The sequence below is a fragment of the Bemisia tabaci genome, chromosome 1 (genome assembly GCF_918797505.1).
Source record: "Bemisia tabaci chromosome 1, PGI_BMITA_v3".
Taxonomy (NCBI): domain Eukaryota; kingdom Metazoa; phylum Arthropoda; class Insecta; order Hemiptera; family Aleyrodidae; genus Bemisia; species Bemisia tabaci.
Window position 1 is genome coordinate 90677979 of NC_092793.1, and position 24262 is coordinate 90702240.

The 24262-nt window shown below is 40.9% G+C and overlaps 1 protein-coding gene and 1 long non-coding RNA gene across 2 annotated transcripts in view; both read left to right on the forward strand.

Moving 5' to 3' along the window:
• The window catches only part of LOC109040434 (beta-catenin-like protein 1), a 67938-nt gene that overhangs the window by 9288 nt on the left and 34388 nt on the right, over window positions 1-24262 (forward strand). The window contains 2 exon segments of the mRNA XM_019056379.2: window positions 216-458; window positions 13955-14061. Coding sequence (XP_018911924.2) covers window positions 216-458; window positions 13955-14061 — 350 coding nt within the window.
• Window positions 8728-12944, forward strand: LOC140226060 (uncharacterized). Its single transcript, XR_011900883.1, has 2 exons — window positions 8728-11071; window positions 12357-12944. It is a non-coding gene; the product is annotated as an uncharacterized lncRNA (long non-coding RNA).

Here is a 24262-nt window from a genome sequence, read left to right on the forward strand (position 1 = left end):
CATTCCATATTCTTGTTTTGGTACACTCTTTTCATTACTTTCGTTTAAGTAACAATAATGATAACCTTTATCCTCTCAATTTTATTTATGACTCAACTATGCATCATGGTACCACATCCTGTCGTAGTTTATTACTTGTTTCCCCACTCAAAGAACTTCTACAGCTCTCAACATTTTCAACTTATGATTCATGTTTTCTCTTCTCCTTTGTTTAGCCCCCCAACACCCCTAAACGACCTTTGCCTGAAGATGAATTTTCTGCACCAGAAGAAAATGAAACAGAGTACGAAAGAATGCGAAAAATTAGAAAAAGAGAAAAACTCCGTGCCGAAGCGGAAAAGCTGGAAAGAGAAAATTTGTTGCAGTTGCAACTTAAAAAAGAGAAGGAAGAGCGCATTCAAGAAGAAAAGAAGCAAGAAATTCTAATGAAACATCTAGAGGAGAATGACATTTCAGAAGTAAGTGAGGCTCACAATTGGCCTACATTTTCCTATAAGGAGCCATAATTTCTGGTTCATGCATCAAAGCACTTGTCTGCATACGAAAACTAATGCACATACAGGGTGTTTCAGACCACCCGTACCAGGCCTTTTTCTCGGTTGGTATAGGTCGTACGAAGTCGGAGACCGCGGGGTTGAATAGGGAATTGACCCCAAGGAATCCGAATTTCGAGGTCCCGAAACCCCCCCACCCCCCCTTGTGGGGTAAAGGGGGGTCACGATGCTAAAAGTCACGGTTCCCGACCGAATTGCGGATAGAACGCATCAGAATTGAAAAGCACGGAAAATTTCACGTGGAATTGACCCCTAAAAATCCAAAATCGGACCATCCAAGGCCCAAAAATGACCCCCTAAAGAGGGGGACAGTACCCCCCTCCATAATTTCTCTTTAGTCTCAAAATTGACGTAGATTCTCCAGAAAAAGACGGTTTCCCAGGTAATCGACCTCGAGAAATCCAAATTTCACGGTCCCGAAGCTCCTCTAGCTCCCCTTGGGGGGTAAACGGGGGGGGGGGGCCAATTTTAAAAATCGGGGCTCCTTTCCGAATCGCAAATTGATTGCATCGAAATTGAGGAGCAGAACACATTTACATCTTAAGAGACTCCTAAGAGTTCTAATAGACCCCCTGAACGGCAGAAAGTAACCCCCTGAGGAGGGGGCCTCGCCCTCGCCAAAAATTTCTCAAGATTCCTCCTTGGTCGCAAAATTGACGTCGATTCTCCAGAAAAAGACGGTCTCCCATGTAATCGACCCCGAGGACTCTAAAATTCATGTTCCCTGAGCTCCTCGGGGTCGATTACATGGGAGACCGTCTTTTTCTGGAGAATCGACGTCAATTTTGCGACCAAAGAGGAATCTTGAGAAATTTTTGGCGAGGGCGAGGCCCCCTCCTCAGGGGGTTACTTTCTGCCGTTCAGGGGGTCTATTAGAACTCTTAGGAGTCTCTTAAGATGTAAATGTGTTCTGCTCCTCAATTTGGATGCAATCAATTTGCGATTCGGAAAGGAGCCCCGATTTTTAAAATTGGCCCCCCCCCCCCCGTTTACCCCCCAAGGGGAGCTAGAGGAGCTTCGGGACCGTGAAATTTGGATTTCTCGAGGTCGATTACCTGGGAAACCGTCTTTTTCTGGAGAATCTACGTCAATTTTGAGACCAAAGAGAAATTATGGAGGGGGGTACTGTCCCCCTCTTTAGGGGGTCATTTTTGGGCCTTGGATGGTCCGCTTTTGGATTTTTAGGGGTCAATTCCACGTGAAATTTTCCGTGCTTTTCAATTCTGATGCGTTCTATCCGCAATTCGGTCGGGAACCGTGACCTTTAGCATCGTGACCCCCCCCCCTTTACCCCCCAAGGGGGGGTGGGGGGGTTTCGGGACCTCGAAATTCGGATTCCTTGGGGTCAATTCCCTATTCAACCCCGCGGTCCCCGACTTCGCTCGACCTATACCAACCGAGAAAAAGGCCTGGTACGGATGGTCTGAAACACCCTGTATGTGATTTCTGAAATGAGCTAAAAATAGTAGTTCCATATCGCACGAATTATCAGTTATTTATAGTGTATAGAACATTTACATTTAATAGGGTTTTTCAAAAAAAAAATTGTTGTTCTTCAGTGTAGGTGTTCCTTAATACATTGTTGCCAAAGTATACAAAATTTCCGAACTTCTAATGCTTATTGTTAGTTTTCCAATCTGGCGACTTAAGGCCCAAAACCAATTGTACAGGCCAACTAATTCAAGCCGGGAGGGATTGTGTCCTGCCTGCTTGATTTCTTTTTTCAAGACCTTTTGATGATGGTCGCATTGTAAATGGTTCTAATGGAAAGTGTCAAGTTAACCCTGCATCCTCTCTCTAGAAAGTTGGGAGGGACAGAACTCCAACAATAAATATCATTTTTAAAACCAGGAATACCTGCCCCAGCAGCATGTCAAAAAACTAAAGCGTTTCCAAAATAATTTAATGTTTTCATTATCTTGAGACACCCTGCAATCTTGCTTACTCACTACAGTAGATACCGGTTTATACGACATTCAAGGGGTCACGGGATTTCGTCGTATTATCCGATACGTCGTTTTAACCGAACTTAGGAAAAAAATGGCTTACATTAGGAAAAAGCAGGAAACGCCAGGGAATGTTCAAAGGGCTGTACTCCGTACGATTTTTGTAATTCACTGCACTGTATATTGTAGACGTCCACTTTGTAAATATAGTATTGTGCAAATATTAAAAAATTTAAAAATATTTGATTTTAAAACTAATGTAGTTAAAACTTGAAAAAACTTCAGGTGTGCTTAAAAAAGTCAGTAATCTTGGACTGGCATGAAAATTTTTCACAAAATGCTGCTTCCAATTTGTGTTTAATGGAGCTTAAAACTCCTGCCTCCTCCTCCGTTACGTTGCAGTCGTGAACGCACAAAAACTTTTGAAGCTTGGAAGTAAAATCTAAATCTAAGTCATTTTTACCGAGTAATTTTGCAAAATCGTTTGCCTTTACTTGGAGAATGGGACCACTAATTGGAATACTGAGGCTTCTTTGTTGCTTAAACCACTTTAAAAGTGCTTCTTCAATATTTTGATGCTTGGACACTCGCGCGCGTTTTAAATCACTCGATTTGTTTTCCTCAAGCAATGTCTTTATTTTTTCTCTGTGCTTCCAAATTGTTGAAATCGTTGAATGACTCAAACCATATTCGATTGCTAGATTTCCATTTTTTTCCCCTTTTTCTAAACGCGAAACAATAGTGGCTTTTAGTTCGAAATCAAAATCATTCCGTTTTCTTTTACTCATTTTACGCACTTTCACGAAAACTACTTAAACATTCGACCCGGCACCGAGACTGCACTCATAAAGTTTCGGCCGCACAGACAAAACAATACTGACCTCACGATGTGCGACACTGATAATACCCCTAAACAGAAAAGTTGTAAACACTGCACCGCATGCCACCGTCTCCGTGTCAACTTTGATCTCGGGTAGCATTTAGCGCTTGATAATCAGTTGTCGGTCGTATTAAGCGATGCCTGAGTGTCAAATTGACGAAAAAATCCGTCGTATTAGCCGATAAGTCGTATTAACCGTTGTCGTATTAACCGATACATACTTACATGCTCTCTTATGGAATTTCGCCGGGGAAAACGAAATCCGTCGTATTAGCCGATATGTCGTATTAACCGATATCTACTGTACCATTCAACTAACTACAAAATATGAAGGGCCGTTTGTAACTTAAGATACGAATGTTGGCAATATATAATACATGATGTGATATATGAAATATTCAAGATATATGAGGACTTATCTGTAACAATAGCGGATGTCGAGTTTTCACATTGTGAGAAAATTGCGTTTGAAGTTTTAGAAGCTTTGCACTTTGTCGCCCGTAGAACCGAGAGGACTTTCATAAAGATTTTCATGAAGAACAACCCTTCCTGTAAAAAACGTACGTTTTGCGATCTATGTAAGTGTAAAATTGAAGGAGTAACAGCGATTCGAAAAAAATGTGACATCCGCTGTTTTCACTGAAAACGTTTTTTTATGCGTGGAACAAAGTCTTCAGGAACTTTAAGGCTGGTGAAACGATTGAAATGAACCCAAAGTAAGTCAATGCTGAGTCCTTTAATACAATTGAACAAAAAACTAGACCGTATGTAACTTCTAGAACAAAAATACGGAACAAATCATAAAATCAGTTAAAAATTCAACAATTCTGGTGAGACTGTCCCAATACGTATCATTTGAGTGTCAGCTATAGCCCATGGTCGGTGCGCGGGCAGTTATCGCAAGTGGATTCGAATCTCTACCACGTTCTGCCGCGCCGGCGGGGAGAACAGTGGATTCTCACATCCGCTGTTTTTAGAAATAACATGGTTTTCAGTTCATATCTCGCCGAAAAATTGTCCTAGAAATCTGAAACTTTGCACAGCCATTCTTGAGGGTTCCAGAATTCGAAAAAAGCGTTTGCCCTAAAAGTGGCGGATGTCAACGACCGCTGTTGTTACACATATGTTCTCATATAGGAAATTCTGAAATATATATACGAAACTGTCGTAACGTATAAAGAAATGTGTGAGAAACAGGGTTATCCGAAAGTCACCTCCCACCCCTGTAACTTTTTTCCTAATTGAGATAGAAGTTTGAAACTTTGGGAATGTTCCTCGGTTTAAGGTAGCAACATTTTGGTTCCCCCAAAACTTTGGGGGGCGGGGGCTAACTTTTTTTTTTCAAATCGCAACTCCCCTTTTGTGATACCTCATTCGGAAGATAATATAAAAAGTAAATTTTTGGCGCAAACCGTGGGTCAAAATGTTGATTTCTGACAAAATGGCGGCCGGTCAAAGTTCAAAATGGCGGAAATTTGGCATCTCCGTTTTTTATCGGCGGACTGGTCTGAAACTCAGAATCCTAGGGTTTTTCGGGACGAGAAAAACGATTCTGGCATTAGTTTTCCAGAAATGTCAGTCTTTTTCAAAATGGCGGCGGTTAAAATGGCGGCTTAGAGCGGGAAGTGGATATTTAGGCTGCTTATCGTCGGATTTGTATGAGACTTGGTATCCGGGGGTATTTCGGCACGAGAAGAACGAATCTTTCATTGGATTTTTGAAATTTTTAAAAACTTTTAAATGGCGGCGAAAAAATGACGCAAAATCCATATCACTGCTGTTTACCGATGGATTTGCACAAAAGTGAATACTCTGGTGGATTTTGGCTCGAAAAAAATTAATCTTTCATTAGATTTTTGAAACACTGAATATCGTCAAAATGGTGGCGGAAAAATAACGGAAAATCTGCATCTACCATCGCCATTCGCATTTTTTCTGCCATTTTAAAGTTTTTAAAAAATTCAAAAATCCAATGCAAGATTCGTTCTTCTCGTGCCGAAATACCCCCGGATTCCAAGTCTCATACAAATCCGACGATAAGCAGCCTAAATATCCACTTCCCGCTCTAAGCCACCATTTTAATCTGCCGCCATTTTGAAAAGGACTGACATCTCTGGAAAACTAATGCCAGAATCGTCTTTCTCGTCCCGAAAAACCCCAGGATACTGAGTTTCAGACCAATCCGCCGATAAAAAACGGAGATGCCAAATTTCCGCCATTTTGAACTTTGACCGGCCGCCATTTTGTCAAAAATCAACATTTTAACCTACGGTTTGCGCCAAAAATTTACTTTTTATATTATCTTTCGAATGAGGTATCACAAAATGGGGGTTGCAATTTGAAAAAAAAGTTAGCCCCCGCCCCCTAAAATTTTGGGGGGACCAAAAAGTTGCTACCTTAAACCGAGGAACATTCCCAAAGTTTCAAACTTCTATCTCAATTAGGAAAAAAGTTACAGGGGTGGTAGGTGACTTTTTGATAACCTTGTATATGGAATCGCCTTCAAAATATATGCCGAAAATCGTGTAATACATAAGCAATGTGTGAATATACAGGAAATCGACTCAAAAATATTTATGGCGAAATTCGTGCGATATACAGGGTGATCCAAAAGTTCCTTTCATCCCTTCTAAATTTTTACTTAATTGAGGCAAAGATTTGAAACGTGGGGAATGTTCCTAGGTCATAGAAAGCTACTTTCTGGTCCCCTAAAATTTTCCAGAGGACCCCTTGGGGTGGAGGGGGGACGGAAACCAATTTTTTTTTCAATTGGGAAGACCTTCTTTGTTATAATACCTCATTTGAAAGAGCATAAAAAAAGGAAAGTTTTCGGGCAAACCGGAAGTCAATGTCTCGAACCGTTTCAAAATGACGTCCGGTTCAAATTCAAGATGGCCGAAAATGGACACCGGTTGTTCGTCCATGGATTTGCGTGACAATCGGTATGTAGGGGTATTTTGATAGGAGAAAAACGAATTTGAAGTTAAATTGCATAAAAGAACAACACATTTCCCAAATGGTCGATTTTTTTTTCTTTTTTTTTTTCTAGAATCTAACTTCAACTTTGTTAATCTCATGCCTAAATACTTCAAAGTTCTGGGGGTATCCGTCCCTATACCCTAACGGTCGAAGCGGCTCCCGTCTGAAAATGGGTCTCCGCCCCCTTGGTTGAATTGGCTCCCGTCTGAAATGCGTGGCGCGAGGTGTGTGGTGAATGAGCACCTTCTATGCGCGTTGAAAGAACTTATTACGTTTTTGTCTTTTTTCCTCTAACATCCATGAATTCGGCACCTAATCTCTGAGAACTTTCATTCGAAACTCGCACACTAGTCTAAAGTTGGCTACAGGTGCTTGACACAAAGCCATTAAATAACAGGAAAAAAAAATAACATATTACTTGTTGGCGAATAATTTTTGACGGCCGTTCTGATATACAATCTGTTGAACGCCTTTTCATGGAGTTGAGAATTATCTCTGACTCTATCTTATCTGCATCATGGCCGCTGTGCTTTATTGCTCCTCCAGAAGAACCCCCTCCCCCCTTGAACTTTTTAATAAGCTTTCCATGAGCGTTTCACACATTTTTAGCATTCAACTCCCCCCCCCCCCTCCCCCGATAAATTTTTATGAAAGCTGAATTTTTAATTTCCCAAAACGAACTATTTTCCCCCCTTTTCACTAAGCATTCCATCTATGTTTGGGATGTTGTTGACATCACATACATAACTGGCCGCTACGCGGCCCAACCCCCAAGAGGGCGCTTCGCGTCCTCTTAGGTCCGCGTCGACAAAAGAACGATCAAAAAAAATGAAAAGATTTTCATAACCGACTCTCATTTATCCAGTATTTCTCTGGCCGGGAGCAATTGGACCAATCAGAATCGAATTAAAAAATCGGCATTTGTTTCAAACTTCCCGCCAAGACTGAAACGAAACGGAACGGAGCGTTTCGTCCCTTATGGATAGTCTGTTGCAAAGAAGCATACCTTCGATTCACTTACCCTTCTAACAGACCAAGATTCAAAACTTCCCGCGTATTTCAAATTTTGCCTCCCATTCTAAACTTTCTGGTCTCTTCTAATACAGGGTGTTCGAAAAGTCCCCTCCCCCCTCTAACTTTTGACCTAATTAAGGTAGAGATTTGAAACTTGGAGGGTGTTCCTAGATCAAAGGGAGCTACTTTTTGACCCCCTCAAAATTTTGGGGGGCCTCCCTTTGGGGGGGGGGGGGGGGTTACGGACCCTAACTTTTAATTTTCAAATGGGAAGACCCCCTTTGTGATACCTCGTTCGAAAGAACATAAAAAAAGAAAATTTTTCGCGCAAACCCGAAGCCATTATCTCAATCCGTTTCAAAATGGCGGCCGGTCAAAGTTCCAAATGGCCGAAAATTGGCACCCGTGCTATTTGCACATGGATTTGCTCGAAACTCGGTATGTGGGGGTATTTTGGCACGAGAAAAACGAATTTGACGTTAGATTCTCAAAAAAACCCTAATTTTTCAAAATGGCCGCCGGTTTAGGCTCAAAGTGGCCGAAAATTTGACAAACTCGATTTTTTTGCCAATGGATTCACCTGAAATTCGGTATCTGGGGGTATTTTGACCCGAGAATAACGAATTCGACGTTCGATTTTCAAACAAACCCTAATTTTTCAAAATGGCCGCCGATTAAAGTTCAAAATGGTCAACAATTGGCAACCTCGACTTTTTGCCGATAGATTCGCCTGAAACTCGGTGAAATAACGTCGAATTCGTTTGTCTCCCACCCAGATACCCTCAAACACCAAGTTTCAGGCGAATCTATCGGCAAAAAGTCGAGGTTGCCAATTGTTGACCATTTTGAACTTCAATCGGCGGCCATTTTGAGAAATTAGGGTTTGTTTAAAAATCTAACGTCGAATTCGTTATTCTCGGGTCAAAATACCCCCAGATACCGAATTTCAGGTGAATCCATTGGCAAAAAAATCGAGTTTGTCAAATTTTCGGCCACTTTGAGCCTAAACCGGCGGCCATTTTGAAAAATTAGGGTTTCCTTTGAAAATCTAACGTCAAATTCGTTTTTCTCGTGCCAAAATACCCCCAGATACCGAGTTTCGAGCAAATCCATGTGCATATAGCACGGGTGCCAATTTTCGGCCATTTGGAACTTTGACCGGCCGCCATTTTGAAACGGATTGAGATAATGGCTTCGGGTTTGCGCGAAAAATTTTCTTTTTTTATGTTCTTTCGAACGAGGTATCACAAAGGGGGTCTTCCCATTTGAAAATTAAAAGTTAGGGTCCGTAACCCCCCCCCCCCCCAGAGGGAGGCCCCCCCAAAATTTTGAGGGGGTCAAAAAGTAGCTCCCTTTGATCTAGGAACACCCTCCAAGTTTCAAATCTCTACCTCAATTAGGTCAAAAGTTAGAGGGGGGAGGAGGGGACTTTTCGAACACCCTGTATAAAAAATTCTAAGACCTATTTTCAAATTCTAATTACAGCGAGCTCTTCTAGGGATTAACACCTGTTGATAATCGCAAAAATCATGGAAATCGGCCAAGTAGAACGCTCAAACGAACTGTGACAAAAAATACAAAATTACATTGTTTAAATGGGAGAATTCGCAACTTTACCACGTAATATAAAAAAACCTGAATCATATTTTCAAAATCTAATTAAAGCGGGCTCATCTATAGACAATTGACTGTCGATAGCAGCAAAAATCATGAAAATCGGCTCGGTAAAACGCTGGAACTAAGCGTTACCAGATACGCTTTAGGACGTCTCTGAGCTTATATATATGATATCAGGCAATTCGTGGAGTCTACGAAGAATTCAGAGTTTTTGATAAGGGAACAGCAGCGGCATTAAAAGCTATGTGACGGTAACGCATTCCTCTAAGTCGAGCACGCACCTCTCGCGTAAATAATCGCACGCTCACGGGAGCGACCATTAGGATGCGGAGACAAAACGGGAGCCAATTCGACCATAGGGGGAAGGAGACTCATCTTACTCCGGGAGCCAATTCGACCATAGGGGGAAGGAGACTCATCTTGCTTACTCCGGGAGCCAATTCGACCGTTAGGGGAGGAAACCTTAACTTGTAACGGGAGCCAATTCGGGTACGTCCAAAGCCCCAAGTATCTGAATTTACTGCCGTTTCGGAAATTTGTTGTTTGGAAAATCTAACTTCAAATTCGTTTTTCTCCTATCAAAGTACTCCTAGATACCAATTTTCGCGCAAATCCATTGACAAACAACTGGTGCCAGTTTTCGGCCGTCTTGAATTTTAAATGGACGCCATTTTGAAACGTTTTGAGATATTGACTTTTGGTATGCCCGAAAAGTTTCCTTTTTTTATGCTCTTTCGAACAAGGTATAACAAAGGGGGTCTTCCCAATTTAAAAAGTTATTAGGTTCCGTCCCCCCCTGTCCCCAAGGGGTCGCCCGGAAAATTTTAGGGGAGCTAGAAAGTAGCTCCCTTTGACCTAGGAACATCCCTCAAGTTTCAAATCTTTACCTCATTGAGCTTGTTAACCTGTTTCTAATTCTTGCATTTTCAGAAACTACATTGTCTCCTGATCACTCCATAATTTTTTCAGATTTTTCCGAGCCGTTTTTCCCTCCGAAAACGACTTTTGAAGTTCGAAATGTTATAATGCCGCGTTTGCCCGCGCTTTAGCGGCAATTCAATATGGCGCCGGAATTACCCCCTGGCTTCTTGCCACACATTCGACCGGGCGCCGTCAGCGAGACCTCTACGCGTTCGAATATCGGGGCTAATCAAAACAACCAACTGGCTGTTATCAATTTCACCTTTTGACAAAGATTTCTCTAGTTTTGGGCATATTTTCTGAACTGTTATTCGTTCAACTAAAATATCGAACCCTGCTTTACAAATATCTCGACCTGCAATCTCCTTGGAACGTTGGAAAATCCGAAAATATTGACCAAATTTGTGCTAGTTTACTCAGTTATTTCAGTACACTGAGATACCGAGTTTCCATGGTAGTGAAGTGAATTTGGAAATAATTCTTCTTGAAAATGTTAAGTGCATATGTTTTTGCAATAGTATTTGGTTAAACTTCAGAAACAACAACAGATCGGCCAGTTAAATCCTGACACTGTTACTGACCATGCCGAAGCTTCATGATGTGAAGCCTTGTGCTTTGTTTCGGGAAGTAAATATTTTGAAGAAAACTTCCTACTTCTCATTTACAGCAATCTAAATAGAATCAGTAATCGAATGTCCTTCCCTTAATGGCTCTCTTTAAAGAAATATCTACAATATATTAAATGTATCACTTGTTTACTCTTAGGAAGCCACCCAAGACTAAATAGCCTTTGACAATTTTCTACTCTGGGACCTTAAACTTATTAAACTGTTCAGTGTTCCATAATTATTAACAGGTATCTTGTGAATTGCTAGTGTGTGCCATTCTTTGATAGTTTGTCTCAATGCGAGATATAACATCAGTGATTTAATCTCCATTTCTCATCCACTCATTTTCTACGTAATCACATCCTCCACAAGTCTTCGATTCACTTTGAACCTGATTTTTTTTTGGTAAATAATGGCGCACTATGCTAAGCGTTTTACCAGAAAGTCAGCTTTAAGTTCAATTCTTCGACATGGAACTACACACAAAGTTTGTGAAGATGCATACCCTGATTCTGAATAAATGGATGTTATTAAGAATCTTGAAGGTGAAAGGTGAGTAGCTAACTAATTTGTAAGTTCCCCTCTCAATTTCAATTACCTACATGGTTTCTAATGGCGGATATTAAGAGTCGTCCAGAAAGTAAGTTTACCTGTTTAATATTTCCTAAACGAAGATAGGTAGAGAAAATCTATAATAAGCTTTGAAAAGTCACTACCCTGGTTCTCTAATACGCTTAAATTTGGCTTGATAGAACTCTAGGAAAGTGGGATTTTCTGAACCCACCTCCTCTCAGCACGGGTTCAAAATTTTACGGAGCTTCATTCGCAAGTGAGCTGTCCTGTCTATCGCTCATGGCAAGAAAGTGGCTTGAAGGTGGTTGAAATACATGTAAAACATAAGTAAGGACATTTTCCAACAAGGAATTAGCAGGATTAGCCGTGTTTACTTCAAAATACGGGAAAATGTCCTTACTTATGTTTTACATGTGTTTCAACCACCCCTAAGCCACTTTTTGCCATGAGCGATAGACACAGTGGCTCATTTGCGAATGAGGCTCTGTAAAATTTTGGACCTGCGCAGAGAGGAGGTGGATTCAGAAAAACCCACTTTTCTAGAGTTCTATCAAGCCAAATTTAAAAATCTATGGCGCGTTAGAGAGCCCAGAGTGGTGGCCTTTTTAAAGTTTATTACAGATTTTCTCAAAGTACCTATCTCAGTTTAGGAGATATTGAACAGGTAAACTCATCTCTGGACAATCCTCATAGTTGTTCTTCCCTCTTTCTTGCAAATTATTTATTGAAATGAAATACATAACGCTCCTTATCATTTAAGTATCACTATGAAGAAGCAACTGAGTTTAAAGACTGAGACAAAAAAAAGATAATGGTGACAATTAAATGAGGTGAGAAAATCTACCAACTGGAGGCATCCACTTCAAAATATTGCAATTAAATGAATTTGTTGGCTGGAGTCAAGTGCATCCATCTGCATAATTGATTTTTAGGGTTTCCATGGGTGTACTGAAGGAAAATCTAGACCAATTTTTTTCGACTTATATTTTGATCAGTACCTAGACATTTCTGCTGTGAAATGGAGACCTCAGGTTTCCATGTCAATCCAGTGATTAAAGAATACCTTGGTGTGCCTTTGAATTAACACTTGCTACATTTTTTGTGATTTTCAATTACTGGATATTACATTCATTGCACACCACAAACATTTTTTATGAGAAAATCACATATGTTCCGAAGAATTCAAAACAAGTCATGTGCATGTTGGAGCAACTTTACTTCCGTTCTAGTTTGAACATTATTGGTACGTACCTTTCAATTTCAGGATTTAACGGCTTTTACCGAAGGGTCTGTTGGAGCCGGCACACATAGTTCCAGGGTAGAGTGGAGATCCATGTGGAAGAAAATTTCTTTGAACTGATTTTTTAGTAAATAAATGCTCAGATAACTGAAGCATAATTTACCACACTATCAGACTTCAAAGGGAGTTGGTCATGAGGAAGTATTCACAACAGCATAGGAAAGAATATGTGGATATACAAGTAGAAGTAATGAGCAAATATACAGATTACTGTTCAACACTCAAGAAAGGAGGAAAAATCTTAGAGTAAGTGCTTGGTATCAGATGTTCTAGCAGCATAATGCCCGTCCAATGTGAAGATTGTTTGAATACCCAAAGGTTGCAAGTGCAAGAATCTATGTATGACCGCAGAAAATGTATCATGAGAAGAACACTTATAAGTATATTTTGACTGACACGAACACTGTAAAAATCGTGTGCAATGTTAATCCCAACACCGTAAACACGGCGATTTCAACTGAGAAACAAGCCTTTAGATACTCAAGTGATAGGGACAGACACATATAACTAACACAGTTTTGAAAGCTATTTCCGGATTTCCCAACGTTTCAAGGAGATTGCAGGTCGAGATATTTGTAAAGCAGGGTTCGATATTTTAGTTGAACGAATAACAATTCAGAAAATATGCCGAAAACTAGAGAAATCGTCAAAAGGTGAAATTGCATAGAGAAAAAAAAGGAGGTGCTTGCATTTCGGGCATCTTGGAATTTTTCATAGAGTATCTATAGCTTTGATGACGTCATTGGGTACAGCGACGTTTTTATCCTGTCGATTTTCTTGGAAATGGTGTAATTTAAGGGAAAAAGTCATTCTATAAAAAGTGCTTGAAATTAAATAAAGAGTTGATTTAAGTAAAAAAATCGGACATTATGGTCCGTTTTTACAGCGTCAACATAACCCTCATCGAGCGTCTTGTTTACATTGATGACGTAGGTGGGTACAAATCCTCAAGATGCAAACACCTCCTTTTTTTCTCTATGGTGAAATTGACAACAGCCAGTTGTTTGTTTTGATTAGCCCCGATATTCGAACGCGTAGAGGTCTCGCTGACGGCGCGGCGCCCGGTCGAATGTGTGGCAAGAAGCCAGGGGGTAATTCCGGCGCCATATTGAATTGCCGCTAAAGCGCGGGCAAACGCGGCATTTTAACATTTCGAACTTCAAAAGTCGTTTTCGGAGGGAAAAACGGCTCGGAAAAATCTGAAAAAATTACGGAGTGATCAGGAGACAATGTAGTTTCTGAAAATGCAAGAATTAGAAACAGGTTAACAAGCTCATTAGAGTCTGTTGTTGTAGAGTATAGAAGTCGAGTTGTTAATTGTTAAGCAAGTATAGCAGCGAATAAAGTCCGAACATCTTTGACAACAACCTGGACATCTATTTTGAATCGTCGAATCCCTATATAGGTGGTAAGGTCTGTTCAATTAATTCGAGTCGTCAGAGCTCTAAATCTGACTGGTGGAGGCAATAAGATTGCCCCAAGGAGAGTGCTAGTTGTGTGTAGAGCGTCCTTTTGGCCCTACTCCCAGCGACCGTTATAATTTTCTTGAACTTTTTTTGCAGTCAGATGTTGTGAATGAGTCAACAATTAAAAGAATGGTCCTCCAGTTTGAAAAACGTGCTTTGAAAAATCAGGAAATGCGAATTAAATTTCCAGATGCTCCAGAAAAGTGAGTCTTTAAATAATAATGTTGCGTTACTTTTATTTGAAAATTACCTAGGAAAAAATGATCCCATCGAAAATTTACACCGGAAACATTTAGAATCTTTGATGATTCAAATACATCAAATTTTATTGGGAGCCAGCAATCCGAACTATTTCTTTTTTCATTTTACATTTAGTGTGGTGACTTGGAATTTGCACGTTTACGGTTTTCTATTTTCTATCGATATTTTATGGGTATGATAATAGTTCAGACACTATGGGATTTTATCTTGCATCAGATGGAGAATATGTTCCAGCATTTCAGCGGCCAAAGCCTCATTTCTAGGTGAATTGTGCGCATTGTATCCATTGGAGTTATAAAACTTGAATGCAACTGGCAAATAGTGGAAATTCGTTTAAAAGAACAAGCATTTTTTCTCTTCTTCTAGTAGGAGTTTCCTAATGTGAGGCAGTACTTTACCCTCTCTCCCCTTGGTGCCTTGTGTCATGTTTGGACAGTCCCTGATTTTATTTCATCAACTTGATAAAAATTGTACTTCTGGGAATTAGTAGGATTTTTCGACAAATTTTTCGAACCTATCGGAAAAAAACTATTTTAGTCAAAGTTCAAACACCTTCTAGGGCTAAACATAAATTTTCGAATGAAGAATAAGTTGTTTTTATTGATTCTAATGTATTATGAATTGAAATTGTTGAATCTGATTTAGGGCTTAGAGAGTAGGGCAAAGCGCTAGAACTGACTTCTACTGGCGCCTAGGCTCACCATGATTTTTAGTGGCTTTGTAAATGGGCTAAAAATAAGTTATACAAATTTGGGATCCTAAAACCACCCCTAGACCCTTATGCCACGGCCTTAATATAGACATAAAATGTTATGGATTAGGTTTAAAATATAAAATCTCAGCTTCGGGAGCAATAATATCATGTTGCCTTGAAGAAAATTGGCTAATTGGCAGAAAAGCATAAGGTGCTTTTGCTTCATTTTTGCAATTTTCTATGTTGCAATTTTTTTTTTTTTTTTTTTTGCACTGAAGGTTCTTTGATTGATTATAAATAGGCTGTACTAAATAGCTTCACGTTTTCTGTTTTCGAACTAGAAGTAGCAGATATCAAAATGTGCTTTATGTAGCTTTTAAGTGCTAGTAATGACCAATAAAATATGACCAGACCAAGCGCTTAGGTCAAATATTTACCAAGTTTCAGCTTCTGAAAATGACTTGTTGAGCTGACTCCTCCAAGATTTGTAGCATTTTTTTCTGGAAAAAAAAATTAAGATTCAAAGATATAAATGGTTTTATTAAATTAATTTTGTAGAATCTCACCAAGATTTTTACCATTTTCCCTTCTTCACTAGAGAGCTGGACACTAGTCTCCCTCTCAAAGTAGCTTCCTTCACTTTCCACACAGCACTGCAACGGTTCTTCCTACTTCTGCAAACAAGTTTTTTTCAGAGCTTAATTCCTGAGATTTTTCAAGAAACCTTCAATAGCTCTTTTAATTTCCTTGAAAAAGTTGAGCCTCTTGCCTTCTAATCTGTTCCTCAAAATGGGAAATAGCCATAATTTGCAAGGTGTGAGGTTCGGGTTGCAAGGGAAGTACGGATTAAAGTAAAAATAGCAATAGTAAAATATTTTTCATACCCTTATTTTATCATTTAGTCAGAAAATAACACATTTTTATCATTAACAATAACATACCAATAATATAAGCCCGACAATACCATGTTTATCGATTAACTCCTCAGTGAAGTGGGCCTTATGTCAGTAGGCGATGTCCTAGTGTAGGAGCAATGTCTCCTTCATCTCCAGCTGCTTTTTTGCAACAAGCTCACGTAGTCATCAGTACGGAGCAGTCACGTCAACTGACCTTACTCACCTATGAAATTTAGATGACGGATCATAACTCTCAAGCCCAAAAATTTCCTTTTAGTGTATGATGAGATGGTGAGAAGGAAAAAGTTCGGTTTTCCTTTCAAGGATTATTTGTAGAAAGTGCATTTAAACCAGCATACGGCCACATTTTTTGTCAGGGCAACCTCACATGGCTGTATAGACCGTGGGCCAGCAAGGGTTAACCCTCCCTCTCCCCCCCCCCCCCCCCCGTGGGAATTTTGAAGGTGGTGATTTTCTTGAAGCTCTCGACTAGTAGAATAAGATTTTTCTTGTCTACGCGAATTCTATAGTGGTAGGGGGGGAGTAAGCCTCCCCCCTTAAACCCCCCAAAATCGCTCAGAATTCCGACTTTTCCGCGAATTTTCCCATTTTTCTCGAAAAGGCTTGATTTTAGGGCAAAACTTCACGTTACCAATCTGAAAGCTCGTGAAATTTTGGTTTATAAAAGTTGTGTCTGACTTTGGCCATGACCCGCGGCAACCCCGGAATGGGGGGGGAGGGGGCTTAAAATGTCAAAATATCTCAAATTCCCGCGTAAATGATCGTTTCGCCGCGATTTCTCGCCAATAACGCGGAGAAGGTTGGTAATTTTGCAAAATTGCTTATCCCAAAAATTATAGAGCATACATGCTTCATTCTAGGTGCGGCCTAAGCCCTCGTGGGGGGGAAGGGGGGCCCCCAGCAGTACCCCACCCTATAAAAACCGTCCAGAATGGCCGCCTCCTTGAAGTAGCGTTATGCGCGAAAATGGGCGGCAAAATGAAAGCAAGTAGCGTTTGTTCTGAGAGAACATCAATGTGGATTCTTGTGAGAGGTGACAGAGGGGAGGGAAGTACACCCTCCTTCCTCCTCCTCCGCCTCCCCCCCCCCCCAAAAAATATTCACGAAAAACGTTAATTAAACGCGAAAATTCCACTTTATACGTCGATTTTCAGGGCTTGTCATTGACACGCTCACACTAACATAATTTAACGAGGGGGGCGGGGGGAGAAGGGTTCATCCTCCCCCTCCTCTTCTGACCCCTCCCCCTCCCCCAAAAAATAATCACGAAAAAATTTTAATAAACGCGAAAATTCCACTAAAAAAGGCGACTTTCTGAGCGTGTCATTGTCATGTTAACACTAATATTATTTAATGAGATGGTGGTGGAAGAGGGGGGGGGTTTAAAAGCCGTCCCTGTCCTCCCTCCCCAAAAAGTCTATTTCACTCTCGCTTCCTAAATGGTCTCTTCTCAAAAGATCTAGTCCAATTCCAATGCCTCGGTACTGAGCAATTTCCACCCAAGTTACTCTGGTGATGATATTTCAGGTGATTGGAATTTTTTCCGCTAACGTGCGTTAAAAACTCAGCATTAAGCTGAAAATTCTCACTACAGAGGGAAAAACTCCTTTGGAGTACTGGTTTCCCTCATAGAGATATGCTGTTTGGTGCAACACTAGTTACGTCCATATTCAGGAAGGCAACTGCAGACGCGTTTCGGCCTTGTTGGGCCAATCATCAGTGCAGTGCAGCCTCCTGAATTTCCTGCTACCAAGCTCGAGAGGTCGTCAAAATCAGCCCGAGACTTGGGCAAGCGGACGCTGACGGCAAGTAAACTTGCGCCCCCTCTGTAGTGAGAATTTTCAGCTTAATACTGAGTTTTTAACGCACGTTAGCGGAAAAAATTCCAACATACTAACGACCCGTGCGTCCACCGCAATCAGTTTGTGTATTTCAGGTGAATTTATGTGAGGATTGTTGCTAATTTAGCATTGGTAATTTTCCGTTTATTACATTTGGTTCACCAGTGAACTTCTACAAGGCGGTGGGAAGCTCAAATGCATGCTACTGAGGCTTATTGTCGCGCCATCTATTCTTGAGAAAAGCTTGAACCTTAGCAGTTGATTATTATTGTAATCAGGGTTTTCTTTGAAGAAGAGTTTATGCAACATACGAATTCCTCTAAAGAAGCGAACATTTAACACTGTTGTAGATACAAGCAATTTGAAACTTGGAACAATCTGTTGATTCTTCTTAATTTATGACAATAAAAATTTTTGCCATGCCGCAAGAAAGAACTGTTTGTGTCACAACTTGAAAAAAGTATGTAAATTCGGTGAGGGATGGCACATATCTGGTCCTAACTTACTTGCAACAGAGCAAACATCAATCACTCTTTGATAGTTGCCTCTTTCTGTATCAAAAAGGACAGTTTTTATAATGTCGTCGATGCATCGAAGAAGGAGCATAAATACATCTGTGTCCGGCGAACGAACTCTGATTGCGACGACTAGTTATCAAGATAGTTCAACTCGGAAAAAAGCAAAATTATTTGAGTGTCTGCTTCTTATTGGTTTGATTTTTATTGAGTTTGCAAGGTGCAGTCAACTTTCAGACCGTCAGCGGAAGTAAACTGGGTACACGCTTCTCCATGCCTTAAATATACTTTTTTCTTTGAGAATATTGAGTGTAATCCATTCAGTTAAGAATAGATCGATACGTTGGTTCTTTTTTTTACCCTTGCCTAAAATACTTTTCCAATTACGGGGTATTTTGGTTGGGGGTCCTTTCATAAAAATGTATCCCCAAATCCCCCTCATAATTACTGAATGTTCTTGATAGATACATCACTGCGGTATGTGTCTATGACCAAATGAATGATTGAATAATTTGGCAAACGGTCAAATACACTTTGAGCCTATTTTCCAAACGTTTCTAAAATGTTGACATACGCTTAAGAATGTACATTTCCTTCAATTATGAATAAACTCCCCCCAGTTTCAGTAATTTCCAAAAAATAAAATAGTACCTCTACGTTCCCTGACTACTGCATAATTACGTATCCCTTCGAATCTTACAATTCTCTTACAGCAGCTGGGTTTCCCCGTTCCTCCTATTATTAAATAAGTAATGTTTTTAAATTACCGCTCCCCCACCTTTTTTAGTGTTTGCTGGGAAGGCTAAGATACATATACATATTAGTGTTAACATGACAATGACACGCCCTGAAAGTCGCCTTTTTTAGTGGAATTTTCGCGTTTATTAAAATTTTTTCGTGATTATTTTTCGGGGGAGGGGGAGGGGTCAGAAGAGGAGGGGGGAGGATGAACCCTTCTCCCCCCCGCCCCCCTCGTTGAATTATGTTAGTGTGAGCGTGTCAATGACAAGCCCTGAAAATCGACGTATAAAGTGGAATTTTCGCGTTTAATTAACGTTTTTCGTGAATATTTTTTGGGGGGAGGGGGAGGGGGGAAAGAGGGTGTTTGGAAAGAGAACAGAAAGAGAAACGACAGAGTATGGCCATTTGTATCTTTTTACTACAGGAAAACTGTTCCGCTTTTTGATTGGTCAACGAGTTTTTAGGCTTCATGATGCTCTTAGGGCCGTAAATAAACAAACAAGATGGCGACTCTCCGTATCATTGATAAGAAGCTAAAGTTCGACAATAATTTCACTTACACGGCAGTTTTTTTTTTTTTTTTTTTTTTTTTTTTTTTTTTTTTTTTTTTTTGTGATGAGGGGAAAAATTCGCTACAGTGCCCCCATCATGAGGGTCGCCAAGACGCCCCTCATGAAAAGGGCCCACCGAATACCGGGACGGCAACGACCATCAGCTGGTGAAGAGCCGCCGAAGCGACCCCTAACCGACCCGACCGCTGTGAGATGGGAAGACCCGGTTATGTGGGGGTGAAGCACGCCGCTGTATTCCGTACCCACTAAACGACCCCTCCAGGCCACACCCCGTGCAAGTGTGGCCCATCGGACGCTCTATCCTCCCGTCGGACGTCCCTAAGGCACTCTTCGAACGGCAGTCCCCGACCCCGGCCCCGGTTTAGCCGGCGCCCCTCAGGCCCCCCCACTTAAAGGGAGGGTCCCCCCATCCCCCGGGACCGATCTGCCGAAGCCATCATTGTACCCGGAGTCAAGGGCGTAGGAGGAGAGCCTAGGCCCAGCTTGCGCCAAACCCTGTGACAACCCCACGGCAGGGCTCTGGAGCCGAGAACTGGAGGGCAGGGAGGGCAGACCAGCTACGTCTCGCTCAGCCCTCGAGGCACCCGATCTTATGCGGCCCCAGAAGGGGGCAGCCTACACATGACTCAGCTCCGCGGGTGCGTCGAACCCGATATCCCCAATTGGATAGCTTGCGGTAAACAGGGCCAGAGACCCGAGGGTTTCTGGCCCACTAGAGGCATCCGTTATCCATTGTCCATCTCATTGTCCATCTTTACTTTTGCATGACATAACACGTGTCGCGAATCGCTCAAATGCTAGCCAATTTCCTTTGCTCTCCAGTAGCACACCCATTAGCTCTTCCGGGGGCGGGATGGGACCAATAACCCCCTCAAGTTCCCGCCTTTCCGCAGTCCATCTGTCACAGTTGTACATCGTGTGTTCCGCCGAATCACGTTGGCTACATTGAGTGCATTGATCAGAATCTTTGATCTTAAAGCGATGTAGATAAGCCGCAAAAGAGCCATGGCCAGTCAGCAACTGAGTTGTCGCGAAGTTTACTTCTGCAAACTCACTCCTCATCCACAAATCAAGATCCGGGATCAGTTTTCGAGTCCATTCAGCTTTCCCCGTGTTTGAGTACCATCTATCTTTCCAGGCATCATACATCATTTCTTCAGCCATCTTCGGATCTTGCGTGTCAAATCTGGTCTTATGTTGGAGCAGAAGTAAATCCAAGGGAGGGATTTTCGCTAGCACGTCTAGCGCCTCATCTGACACAGTCCTGTAGGCCCTTGTCACTTTGATCTTGATTGGTCTGAAGGTTACACGGCAGTTAAAATTTATTTTTCATCTTTTTCTCTCGAATTTAAGTGAAAGCACATGTTCCTAATTTGCAGTACGTTTTATTTCAACAACGATGCGTGATAAGTGCCTTTAAATTTTAATGTTGCAACCCTTTCTATCAGTGGTCAAGCCTATGGTACGCAAAGATTGCTCATCAATTTTCAAGGAAATTTACTCGAACTTGAAACGTAAGAGAGCTCGTTTTGATAATATTAAGTAAGCACACTTAGGTACACTGTTAAATCGCCTTCGCTTTATCACTTGAGGATATAAGATGTGCATAACCTCAAACTTCCTTGCTGATAACTGTAACGGGGAAAAATCACTCTTCCCGCCACATGGTTAGGAGGACACAGGGTTTCACTCAACTCAAGAAAATAACTGGACTTCGGGCGCCAACCTGTGTCTCCAACACCTACGGAAGCTCAGGGTTGGCTAGGAAGGGTCTGGGAAAGCATACTACAATAACAATGCGGTAGTACAGGGATAATACAATTTATATCAAGAAAATACTACACAACAATGAGAAATACAAGCACTACAAAATCTATTGCAGCATAAACCACAAACTACATTCAGGCCTAACTGAACTTAACAAGATTCTAAATGCAAAATATGCAGACTTGAGAAATGCAAGCCATACCGAAACAAATGAAGCTAAAGCTACAAAAGATAATCAAGCATACATGGGAAATACAGTATGACAAATGCAAGCGATATAATAGTAATTGCAGTAAGAAGCTACCGGCGATAACCGGTCTCAAAGGACAAAATACAGAGTGAAAATACAAGCGATACAAAACAATTCAGCATGACACTACAAGTGAGAATCTGCAGAAAAAGAGATAATACAGAGTGAAAAATACAAGCGATACAAGACAATTCAGCATGACACTATAAGTGAAAATCTGCAGAAAAAGAGATAATACAGAATGAAAAATACAAGCGATACAAGACAATTCAGCATGACACTATAAGTGAAAATCTGCAGAAAAAGAGATAATACAGAATGAAAAATACAAGCGATACAAGACAATTCAGCATGACACTATAAGTGAAAATCTGCAGAAAAAGAGATAATACAGAATGAAAAATACAAGCGATACAAGACAAGTCAGCATGACACTATAAGTGAAAATCTGCAGAAAAAGAGGTAATACAGAATGAAAAATACAAGCGATACAAGACAATTCAGCATGACACTATAAGTGAAAATCTGCAGAAAAAGAGATAATACAGAGTGAAAAATACAAGCGATACAAGACAAGTCAGCATGACACTATAAGTGAAAATCTGCAGAAAAAGAGGTAATACAGAATGAAAAATACAAGCGATACAAGACAATTCAGCATGACACTATAAGTGAAAATCTGCAGAAAAAGAGATAATACAGAATGAAAAATACAAACGGTACAAGACAATTCAGCATGACACTACAAGTGAGAATCTGCAGAAAAAGAGATAATACTGAATGAAAAATACAAGCGATACAAGACAATTCAGCATGACACTATAAGTGAAAATCTGCAGAAAAAGAGATAATACAGAATGAAAAATACAAGCGATACAAGACAATTCAGCATGACACTACAAGTGAGAATCTGCAGAAAAAGAGATAATACAGAATGAAAAATACAAGCGATACAAGACAATTCATGAGCAAATATCATCATCAAAAGCAATATCATCAAGCAGCATACAACTACAGGTGAGAATCAACATACATAGAGGAAAATACAGAATGAAAGATACAAGCGGCACAAAAGCAAAAATCATGAGCAATATCATCATCAAGAGCAGTATCATCAAGCAACATGCAACTACAGGTGAGAATCAGTACACACAGCGGAAAGCACGGGCGGCGGTTGGAGGCGATGATAAACGGCGGTGTGTGGCAGGCTGAGCCTCAGGTGATGGCTGGTGTGCCGAGGCTTTGATGCTCCGATAGTAATGAGCGGGACGGCTATGTGGACGCAGGCGCTATTCACGTGACGTTTCACGTCCTGCGTCACCTTGGTACCTTATATTTGATGAGAGTGGGTGGGGCGATCTCGGCTGCCTTGCTTTCTTGCACCACACTCTGGGCCTCGTGGCTCAATTCACTATTCGCCTGATAACTCCTCAATTCCGCGATCGAATGTGATACCTAATCACGAAGAACACAGTGGCGCAACACAAATCGACGGCTAGCTATGACTTTTGCAAAAGAAACGCACTTCACACAACTTTTCGGTACCTAATACTTCTCTGGCTCCGCAACGATACGGGGCGGTACGGGATGGTATAAACAAGCACAAACTCTGTTTTTTTCTTCTTATTCCATTGATTCTCAAGTTCACGGTTTGAACTTTTCCGGCCAGACCGCGCGCTATCTGCTTCGTAAGCAGACGCGATCTGGCGGGAGATTCAGATCGCGTCACATAACAGCCATCTTGTTTGTTTATTTACGGCCCTATAGTAGGGCCCACGAACGATGATCCCTGAGCCGCGGGTATTTCTTGCAAACGCTGGCAGCAGCGACACCCCAACCCGGACCGAGTCTCGAGTTCGGGCGACAATGCTGAGCCTAGCAACAATCGAACCCTAATTACTCACGGGTAATTAACAATTTCACCGTCCTACTAGGATGAACCAAATTTTTTTGAAAATTGTTTAACATGTATTTAGCGAGTGTTTCCTTAATATTCGTTAAAACACGAGTAAAAAGAGGCCTCGTTTATAAAAATCGGTCCAAAAGCAGAGAAGTTACAGTTCGAGATACGATGAGAGAAATAAAAATAGGACTTCGTTACAAGAAGGAAAAATGAGGAAGAAACATAAAATTTGAAATACAATTATATATCATTTAACTCAGAATTTTATAAGCAATTCAACCATGTAATGAACGAGGAGATCTGGGCAAAATTACAAGAAATTGGTATTTTACCAAAGGATATAAGAATTTTGACCTGAAGATAGGGGTAGAATAGCAGCGGTACGCATTTAATAGCTTTCCGCATTTACAATACCCGGTCTCGTTGATGTGCGTGCTCGACCTCGCAGCGTTGTCATTTACATGGTCCAAGCATTTATTCGCCCGATTTTTCAGGGATCATCGTTCGTGGGCCCTACTATAAGAGCATCGTGTCAGCCTATTCGCTCGCGACCAATGAAAAACCGGAACAGAGATGGCCATACTCTGTCTACAAAGGTACTCTATTTCATAAGAGGCACTAACATCCACTATAATCATAAGGGCATTATGCTTTTGTAAAAAAGTTCAATTCCATCTTCTTATCAAAAGTGTATGTTATGAAATGGATTCTTGCAAAAATTTCAAAAATACAGGCTCACTCACGCCAACAATTTTTTTAAATATGCTCCAGGTTTTTCCTACACGTTTACATATTGCCTCTCACACTTTTTTGTTTAAAAAATATGGATGATCTCTCAAAGCAGTTGTTGCAATGGGGTTGCTGCATGCATTTTTTAAAATTCAGTTTCTACAAGTTGGTGGTGTGTTGATAGTCAAGATAATTTCTTATACATTTTTTGATG